At 39.7% G+C, this 11094-nt stretch overlaps 1 protein-coding gene across 1 annotated transcript; it reads left to right on the top strand.

The window, feature by feature from the left end:
* The first annotated feature begins 8932 nt into the window (after positions 1-8932).
* Positions 8933-9790, top strand: LOC132619842 (uncharacterized). Its single transcript, XM_060334616.1, has 2 exons — positions 8933-9045; positions 9490-9790. The coding sequence occupies exons 1-2, from the start codon at positions 8933-8935 to the stop codon at positions 9788-9790; spliced, it is 414 nt and encodes a 137-aa protein (XP_060190599.1).
* The last annotated feature ends 1304 nt before the right edge of the window (positions 9791-11094 follow it).

Raw genomic sequence — 11094 nt, 5'->3', positions numbered from 1 at the left:
TTTAATATTCTGAAAATGCTCACTCAAGCTATCCGATTAGTAATACCCACCACATAACACGCTACCACGAACACGGTCTCGTTTAAAAAATACAACTTTAACCTTCACATTATAGGGATTTCCAGAATCCTTCTCCTTAAACCCACACTAACTCATCCACTATAGAGTGTTACGAAATTATCCAACTGTGCACCACACAAGCCACTTCCATAAGCCTTAACATGTCGGTCACTTGAAATTTGCTTCCCACTAGTTGCTGGTCACGAAACCTCACGAAACTCTATCATATGACTTAGTCCATTTTGGTAGACTCCCTTCCTTAAGCGTACTCACGATCACACCTCCTCTAAAATATGTAAGACAACATCTCCACAACCTATACTAACCCAAGTAATCCCAAAGATACACCTTATTTTTACCGATTCTCGATCAACTATACTTTTTCCAACTCTTCAATCCTCCAATTCTAATCAAATCACAATAATCGTCACAGTCTAACCATATATCGAACCCACTCAATAGAATACCGAAAAATCATACGTTTTGCAAACTAGTCGAGTCAATCCTGGAGATAGTAGCCTGTTACACACTTTACACCCTAGAGTTCCCTTAACTCACTCAACTCTAAAACTGAAAACTTTCTATATCCAGCATATCACATAAACAATCCTACTATTGCTCTGACATAACCACCAGGGTGCCTTTGCTCAAATTCCCTTAACTCAAATTCCGAAATGTTCTCCACAACTCGAATTAACTCGAACCTCATTGTTAATTTACCACTTCAACGCCATTAAATGCTACTCGCCCACGAAGAATCACCTCTTGCCTTACTTGTCGAACTGGAACACCTCTAACCATTCGCGCGATTATCCCTTTCATTTGATAACTCAACCGAGTAGTAACACTAGTAGTAGTAAGAACTGGCCGAACTTACACAATAGGTACAAGGCTCTCAAACCTAATCCAATATTATATACAACCCCCGATAGTTCCTTGAGTACTAAAAACATTCCACTTGACCAACACTAAAGTCATTCTTATTAGTCAACCACTAGCTCCCATTGGCCCACGGCGTAACCAAACATACCAACTCGACACTGAACCCTTATGTCTTTTCTACCATGCATGACCGCAACTTAATCCTAGAATCACTAGCTCTCGATTCCATGATATCCTTATCATTCCTCTAAACACGAAGAATCGGTGAACATACCCTTTATAGAAGGACTAGGACCACAGCTGCCGAACATCTTAAGTCTCTACCCGTCACAAGTAACAATGCTTTTTGATCTAAAACTGATAACCACCTTCCTGAAAGAACCCACAAACCACTACCACATAGTCACGTCGAAACCTAACTTAACTTTTCATAATCGAATACGAAATCCACTCTCGTACAAATTGTAACCCTAACCTGACAAGCACGTCAGATACCAATTGTTCCCTTCTTAATGGCACAGATTAATCCATCCCAATCCTCTTTCTTACATCTCCGTCCAATTAACACGAAAGGGCTCCTACCCAAATACCCTAAGAAATCTTACTTTGCGACGCATTTCCCATAAAAGTCATCTTTCATGTCCTTATTCTCAAGTTCTCTTCTTTATTACACAAAAGTCATCTTTCATGTCACTATACTTTTGCCACATCCGATGATCCTTACCGAACTTACACTCGTGCTACGCATACCATTATAATACCCTAATGAAGTTGAAACTTATTCCCAAAACCAATCATATCTCTAAAAAAATCATACTTGTTAAGTCATAAATGCACTTCTGCGACATTCCGAGCAACCCAACACTGAAAACATGAAGATCATGTGACCCCTTTGTACCATCTCTCCCATTTCACAAAAAAAACCCACACAATGAACGAGTCTCAACCACCATCCCACACAACAAAAACCTCAAGTCCTAGCTGGATAATGAACTTAGTCACGCGTCCGAATCAGGAAGACACATTGAGTATCATACCAAGCCATGTCATAACAAAATCGCTCGCATGAGAGTTTAGGAAATGAGTTCCACCACTCGTGGGAGAATAACACAAGGAAATTCAGATACTAATTGGAATCAACTAGAATTTCGATGGAGTAGCACGAAAGAATGAAAGAAGTAGATGTTTTCTAAATGTCCTATAACCTTTCGTAGATAAGTACAGAGCTCATCGTACCGATCCGTAAGACTCTATTAGGCATGCTCTTGTACTTGTAAGATCGATAACCTAGGGCTCTGATACCAACTGTCATGACCCAAAATCAATTAGTCATGTGGGCACCTACCATTTCCCACCTTGGTAGGCGAACCCTTCCCTTGTCTAACATGCAATCTATCAATGCAGAAGAACAATGTAATAATAATAAATCTCAAGATGAATTTAAAGAGAATAAGTGCGGAATACATCTTCTACCCAAGGCATCTGGTCTAAGTTAGCACAAGAGTTACTAATAAACACATAGGTATGAATATATAACAAGAAATATCTGAATGTTTCCATACAAGGCTCATAACATCAAAAGGAATGCTGTCTGGAATTAGATGACAAGTACACGAAGAGTGGAAACTCGGGCTGCAGATCTGGCAGTAGCTCACCCTAGTCTCCAATAACACCGTCTCTGGAAACACTCTCAAGGATCATAAATAGAACCTGTAACTGACTTTGCACTCAAACGAAGAGTACACCAAGAGTAGCATTAGTACAAACAACAAGTACAGAGTAAGCATCATAGGCCAACTAAGATTAGTTCACACATATAAGCATAAAATCAACAAGGTAAGCAGATAGGCACATAATACCCAAACCAAGGTCACAGAATATCCCACAACCGAATCACAACCTAAGCTAAAACTTCTAAACCACAAGTCTGTCGAGTCTCAATAATCTAAAACGATAATTACAAAACCAAGTGAACCTCAGCAGAGTCATTACTCCGCAATCTGACCCAGTCCATAATCCAATATATGCCACCCCAATGATAAGAACAGACCATACCAAATCAGACATGAAGAGCCATATGATGATGTAGAATAAAATGTAATGTTTTGCAATGTAATACACTAGCCAAATACCTCAAATCGGTACACACATGCTAAAGGCATTGGTCGCTCAATAATCATGACCCATGGGGAACCCGCGAAGTCCATGTACTCATCACTTCGAAATATACCTCGGATCACGAGTCCTCACACTTCGGAACAGACCTCGGATCACGAGTCCACAAATAGGCAACATCCTCACCCTCTGTCAAATGTGCCTTGTGTGTATATATATATATATATATATATATCACAAGATAGGCCACATCCTCACCCCTTATCAGATGTGCCTTATATACACATATTGTATGCAAGATGAGTATTCAAAATATGGTTCAAGTCCAGAACCTCAATATGAAACACCAACTAAAAAGTAAGCATGATAAATCAATGAAATCAAATGCTAATGAAAGTACACGTCACAATGCCATAAGCCATATCAGGACTTAGATAAATCAGCTCGACCATGGAATGAATCTTACAAACCATCTCAATCAATATAAAGAGTCTATGACACTCTTTACTTTCAAAAATAATAAGTACCTCACAACTAAGTCTTGTGTCACCAAAGTGCTCCATTTTCTCATGTATCATCATCTGTACCAAGTCATAATTCGATATAAATATACATGTGAAATGAGAATGTATGCCATACATGATATCATCATAATTATACAACATGATTCAGGCCAAATCTCTTTATCCTTACTTTCTCCGATGATAAATGACACATCAAGAGAGAAATGAGTGCCATACGTATCAGAACACAACAATTAAGGCAATAAGCCTAATCACAATAATAGGGCAACATGCCACAATCAAACAACCTAATAGAATACCATCCAAAATCACCACAGTACGAATACAAATACACCATCACAATGCGTAAATAATGGCGACAAGCCCACATAGTCAGAAGTCATACCAACCCAGGTAATATCCAACCAGACATCATCTCCGAAGACCTAATCATGATTTTTCCAGTCAATTCTAAACAATATATAAGTTTCGCTAATCAAAGTCTAACTAAGGTAAGCCATAACCTACCTGGAATGCAGAACAAGAGCCACGAACTGCACCACATGAGCCTTCTGTTTCTGAAGTGCCTCAGAATGATGGTAGTCTAGTAAATAACATTGCAAGTAAGTAAATGATCACGATAACCAACTAATCGAACGAGAAATTAATTTGGGAAATGTTACTCAAAATACCCGAAATACCCCTAACGAGTCAGGAGGGTAAAACGAGAAATTAGTGGTGAAATTACCTTACCCATAGTCCCAACAATCATAATCCTTAAATTCATGGGTTTCTAATCACATTAGACCCTTCAATTTCATCAATTAGTCAAAACCCCCCATTTGGGTGAAACCCTAAGTCCCATACTTAGATTCTTAGAGTATCAAGCAATTTAACCCTGGAATGTGGTAATCTACATTTGTCGATGATATAAACAATAAGTTAATCAACCATAATCAATTTATACTAATGGTTTCATGATTAGAAGCCTAGGTCTCATCACCCACCATTCTAGGACCTTAGACCACCATGGAAACTCAAAGAAGAAAGGTAAATAAGCAAGATAATAGGTTGGAGCTTACCCCCAAAGATGATTCCACGAAGTTTCTTCAATATTCGCCTCCCCAAGCTCTTTGAAATAGATTTTTGGTGAATGGGACTTAAGACTAAAAAATTAGACTTAAGTAAACGATTCAGGTCTGCGTAATCCTCCACAACGATCAAAGTTCCACTGCAGCAGACCCGCTTTCGCGGTGGTGGTCCGCTATGGCAACCTCACTACAACGGAAAGACTACCGCTATAGAGGATGCCTCAAAACTTCCCAAGTCCTATGCCAGCGGACCAGGCCACGCTATGGCGGGTCCGCTATGGTGCACTGGCCTCGCCGCAGCGAGTACCAGACACTAGAAGATTTTTTGGTTTTCCATCAATTCTTCCTAAAACCCGACATTCATTCAAGACCTTCCAGATGCAAACCAAACATGCGAACACACTCAAAAACCTGCTACGAACTTACCCGCGCCCTTGAAATTCATAACGGTGGTCTTTTTGAGCAAGTCAATCCCTAAATGGATAAAATCAAGTTTTCAACAAGTACCCAAAATGCAACCAAACGCCTCGGGAATCGAAAAATCCATCCCAACAAGTCATAAATTACCCTCCAAACCTCACAGAATTGATGGAAATAAAAAAGGACCGTTTACCCAAAAGTCAACAATAGGTCAAACACTTTCATATAAGGATTCTAAATCCTTCAGCTTTCACTAGAAATGCTTTACAATCTCGGGAATTGGTAAACAAGGGCAAAATGGTCAAAAGAAAGTTAGGTTGTTACAATACTCTAGATCGTGTAGTTACAGCTATACATACAAAAAATGATTCTAACTCGTGTGTATTGATATCTTTTAGAAAATTCCTTCAAAGAGAAAGTCAGTTGCAAGCATAAGGGCGACTAGAAATGCTGCCCAAGAGGTGGACTCTCAAGCTCAGAGAGTTTGCACCAGGGCTCAGGTACTTGCATCGGGTTTAGTACTCTCGACATCACCTGCTATTGAAGGGCCTGCGGAGGCCCGTACTACAGTCACTTTGTTGTCCAATGCTATTGACATGAATATTAAGGGAGCTATCCAATTGCTCGCCCAGATTGTTTCTACGCAAATTCAGCGTCTCGGAGAGGCTCCAAGTACTGATACTAATGACGGGTCGTCCACTTCCATGATTAGAGAGTTCCTCCATATGAACCCTCTAATGTTAACAATGTCCAGGAAGACTGAGGATCCACAATTTCAACGGGGTTCAGAGGATTCTACATGTTATGGATGCCACAGAGACAGAGGCTGTGGAGTTCAGTGCTTACCAATTGAAGGATGTCACTTCTATCTGGTATGAGTCATGGGAAGAGCCCCGAGGGGAGGACGTATCATCTATGAATTGGAATGAATTTTCAGAGGCATTTATTAATCACTTCTTTCTATAGAGATCAGGAAAGGTAAAACCCAAATGTTCGAGCTTCTCAAATAGAATCATATAAGTGTAAGGGATTACTACCTCAAGTTTGTCTCACTAGCCAAGTATGCTCCGGGCATGGTCATCAGTGTAATGGCTAGCATTAGGCATTTTGTGTTAGGTCTTGAACCCTAGTTATTCGGTGAGGCTAACATTGCTACACTAAATAATGAAATGACCATCACCAAAATTGTAGCTTTTACTCTAGCCTTATAGGATTGGAAGAAGAATGAAATATTGCAGGAGTAGAAATGCAGAGAGATGAACAAAAGAGCTAAGTCTACAGGTAACTTCAGTCATAGAGGATCTCAGGGAGGTGGAGGCAGGAAATTCTTCAACAAGAGGTCATCAGGACCCGCTTTATATATAGCGAATGCTCCAGTCCTGAGGTCCAGGTATGATTAGAAGAGACAGAGATTCAGAGCACCAAGCTCTCTATCACAGGCCAGTGTGGGCCAGAAGACTTTTAATAATTCGATATACAGTCAGTGTGGTTGAGGCACCCAGGGGAGTGTTGCATGGGTATAGATATATATTATGGGTGCAGCTTGCGGGGTCACTATTAGAGGGACTGTCCATCTGCGAGGAGAGTACCAGAGGTAGTGTGGCTCAGTTCACAAATTCAATGACTGCTTGAAATTCTCAAGCCCAAGTAGGGCGTAATGCAGCAAAGTCAGGTAGAGGTCATAATCACTTCTACGTGCTATCAGGTCATTGGGATTCAGAGCCATACCCTGATGTCATCACACGTATGTTGACAGTTTTCACCTTTCATGTATATGCTCTTATTGATCCTGAATCCACTTTATCGTATGTAACTGTATTTGTTGCTAAGAAGTTCGGGTAGAGCTAGAAAATTTGCATGAACCCTTTCATGTATCCAATCCCATTAGAGAGTGAGTCATAGCTAGACGCATGTATAGGGGTTGTCCAGCTAAAGTCTATTATTGCAGTACAGTAGCCGACTTAGTTGAGTTGGAGATGGTAGATTTCGATGTAATAAAGAGCATGGATTGGTTGCCGTCATGTTATACTACAGTAGGTTGTAGAACAAAAATTGTAAGTTATTAGCTTCCCAACAAGCAAGTTTTGGAATGGAGGGGTAATGTAGTAGTACCTATGGGTAGGTTTATTTCCTGTCTTAAGGCTAGAAGGATGATCTCTAAGGTTGTCTCTACCACCCAGTTCGAGTCAGGGATGCAGATTCTAGGACCCTGACTCTCTAGTCCGTACCAGTTGTTAATGAATTCTCAGAAGTTCTCCCCGAAGATCTTCTCGGATTGCTTCTTGTCAGGGAGATTGACTTCGAAATTGACTTGCTTCCCGACACTAAGTCGAGATATATATGGCTCCAACAGAGTTGAAAGAGTTAAAAGCTCAACTGAAAGATCTTCTTTACAAGTGGTTTATTAGGTCAAGTGTCTCGCCTTGGGGCGCACCAGTCTTATTTATCAAAAGAAGAACGAGTTTTTACATTTATGCATTGACTGCCATCAGTTGAATAAGGTCACCATTAAGAAAAAGTATCCACTTCAACGAATTGTTGATTTGTTCAATCAACTTCAGGGAGCCCAATGTTATTCCAAAATTGACCTCAGATCAGGGTACCATCAGTTGAAGGTTAAGGAAGTTGGTATTCTAAAGATCACTTTTAGGATCTGTCATGGACATTTTGAATTCCTTGTTATGTCCTTTGGGTTGACGAATGTGCCAAAAACTTTCATGGATCTTATGTACAGAGTTTTCAAGCCTTATGTCGACTTATTCGTCATTGTCTTTATTGATTGCATCCTGGTTTACTCTCATAGCAAGACCAACCACACAGAATATCTCAGCATACTGTTGCAGACACTTCAAGATCGTAAGTAATTTGCAAATTTTTTGATATGTGCATTTTGGCTAAAATCGGTAGCGTTTTTAAGCCATGTTATTTAGGAGAAGGCGTAAAGGTAGACTCTCATAAAATTGATGCCATGAAGAATTTGCCCAGACCCGCTTCAACGACATAGATAAGAAGTTTCTCGCATCGAGCTGGTTACTGCAGACATTTTGTGGAGGGTCTATGTCATTTTCGTTGACTAAGTTGACACAGAAGAAGGCCAAGTTTCAATTGTCAGATGCATGTGAGGAAAGTTTCCAAGAGTTGAAGAGGGAACTGAAGGGTTCGTAGTATATTTTGATGCTTCATGAGTTGTCCTTGGGTGCATTTTGATGCAGCATGGTAAACTAGTAGCATATGCATCCAGACAGTTTAAAGTTTACAAAAAGAATTATCCGACTGACGACTTGGAGTTGGCAGTTGTAGTGTTTGCATTAAGAATTTGGCGTCACTACTTGTGTGGAGTTCTTGTAGAATTTTCATCGACCACAAAAACCTTCAGTATATTTTCTAGCAAAGGGAGTTAAATCTCAAACAGAGAAGATGGTTGGAGCTACTTAAAGATTATGATTTGGATATTCTCTATCATCCAGGGATAGTGAATGTTTTAGCCAATGCTCTTAATCGGCAATCTATGGGATGTTTAGTCCATGTGGAACAAGGCTAGAGAATCATGGTTAAAGAAGTTCATCACTTAGCAAATCTTGGAGTTCGACTGGTGGACTCTGAAGATAGTGGTATTGTTATTTCGAACAAAACTGAATCCTCCTTAGTAGCCAAAGTAAACGAGAAACAGTTTTATGATCCCTAATTGCAGTTAAAGGATGAGATTCACAAGCATAAGACGACGACTTTTGAACAAGGGAGAGAGGATGGTACATTAAGGTATCAAGGCAGGTTATGTGTCCAGAGATAGATGGACTTCGAGAGAGAATAATGGCAGAGGCGCATAGTTCTAGATGTTCTTTCTATCCATGTTATACCAAGATGTATCATGACCTTAAAAAGGTTTATTGGTGGAACAATATGAAGAGGAATGTAGCAAATTTTGTAGCAAAGTGTGCAAATTCAGCAGGTGAAAGCCAAGTAATAGATGTCTGGTGAGTTGGCTCAGAACACAGAAATTCCCGTGTGGAAAATGGGAAATGATAACTATAGACTACATAACTCATTCATTTTGAAAGCACGATTCGATTTGGGTGATTGTGGATCAACTTACTAAGTCAACACACTTTTTGCAGTGAGGACCCCCATTTCAGCAGAAGATTATGCCAAGCTGTATATTCAAGAATTGTCAGGTTGAATAGGGCTCCAGTGTCCATTATTTCGGATCGAGGTGCTCAGTTCACAAATAAATTTTGGAAGTCCTTTTAGAAAGGATTGCGTACCAAGGTAAATCCCAGTACCACTTTTCATACACATACAGATGGCCAGGTTGAGTGCATGATTCAGATGCCTGAAGAGATGTTGAGAGCATGTGTCCTATACTTCAAGGATAATTAGGATGATCAATTGCCTCTAATTGAGTTTGCATATAATAACAGTTATCACGCCAGTATCAAGATGGCACCGGTTGAAGCATTGTATGGGCGAAGGTGTAAAGGACCTATTAGTTGGTTTGAACTTAGTGAAGCAGATTTGTTAGGAGCAGACTTGGTCCATCGGGCTACAAAGAAAGTTAAGTTGATTCAGGAGCATTTGAAAACAGCTCAGAGTAACCAAAATTCCTATTCAGACGTATGGCGTAGAGACTTAGAGTTTCATGTTGATGATTGGGTGTTTCTGAATGTCTCATTTATGAAATGTGTTATGAGATTTGGGAAGAAGGGGGAGCTTAGTCCCTGATATATTTGACCATACAGGATCCTACGAATGATTGGTCAAGTGGCTTATGAGGTAGAGTTGGTTGCGGTACATCTAGTGTTTCATGTATCCATGTTGAAGAAGTGCGTGGGAGATCCATCATTGATTGTTCCTACAGAAAGCATTGCGGTTAAAGATGCCCTGTCTTACGAGGAGATTCCTGTGGCTATTCTTGATCATCAAGTTCGCAAGTTGAGGACTAAAGAAGTCGTTTCGGTCAAAGTCCAAATATCCGCACATGTTTAATGATCAAGCAGAAATTGTCTAAGGTAAATACCTCGTGTATTCATGTATCCATATCATTTCAGTATTCATATAATCATGTCATTTCAGTATCCATGTTCCATGTCATGTTTCCTCACATTCATATATTCATGCCATGTCTATAATTTTAATTGTCTTGTCATGTTATACTTATTATGATGCCCTGTGAGGCATGTGCTATGCCTTGTTAAGCTGGTAGGTGTTTGAGAAATGTTAGGTTAGTCCTATTTACAAAGGAAAATCTATCAAACTTTCTGTAGATTCTAGAGTTAATCATATTTCTAGCCATGACCTATCATTCAAGGACGAATGATCCCAAAGGGGGATAATGTAACATCTTGTATCTTTGGGATAAGGTTTAACTCTTAAAATGGGGACATAATGGAACCAAGATGGGAAGTTTAGGAAGTGTTTTGAAACCTATAAATGGTATAAGAAGAGTCCTTGGACAAATTAAAGTTGGAAGCTACACTACGAACCATGTTTTCAAGTGAGTTTGCAAAAGGCCTCACTTCAAGCAAGTATAACCCCCTTATTAGTTGGAAATTTTGGAAACCTTACTATGAAAGTTGTAGCCCTTTGAAATACGTTTCTGACCATATAAAGATCATGTCAATCAGAGCTCTATACAATGAGTTATGTTTGTTTTAAGAAAGAGAAGCCAGTAGTGCTCGTGTTACACCTCGCACTTTCAGAGCAATAGCATGCCACATACTTCACCTTATTAACGGAGTATCGGAGATGTCCCATGAAGTTTTGGAAGGTACAAGCCATAGGAAGTACGTAACAATGAAGTAAATGATGAATTTCGATCTCGTAAGTCGTAACCGGGAAGGACAACCTTGGAACCAAAGGACATGACCATTATCTAGTATGATTAATGATAAATATCATGTATGGAGAGTTTTGGAAGATTCCAGGACCAAGCAAATCGAAGAAAATAAGTTTGTCAAAAAGTTTGAAAAAGTTGGCAGAATTTTGGACAGAATTTCGGGTCAAATTTAGAGGGGTATAACTCCGGG

The sequence above is a fragment of the Lycium barbarum genome, chromosome 11 (assembly GCF_019175385.1).
Source record: "Lycium barbarum isolate Lr01 chromosome 11, ASM1917538v2, whole genome shotgun sequence".
Taxonomy (NCBI): domain Eukaryota; kingdom Viridiplantae; phylum Streptophyta; class Magnoliopsida; order Solanales; family Solanaceae; genus Lycium; species Lycium barbarum.
The sequence above is the reverse complement of the archived record's forward strand: the minus strand, read 5'-3'. Positions and strand labels throughout refer to the sequence as shown.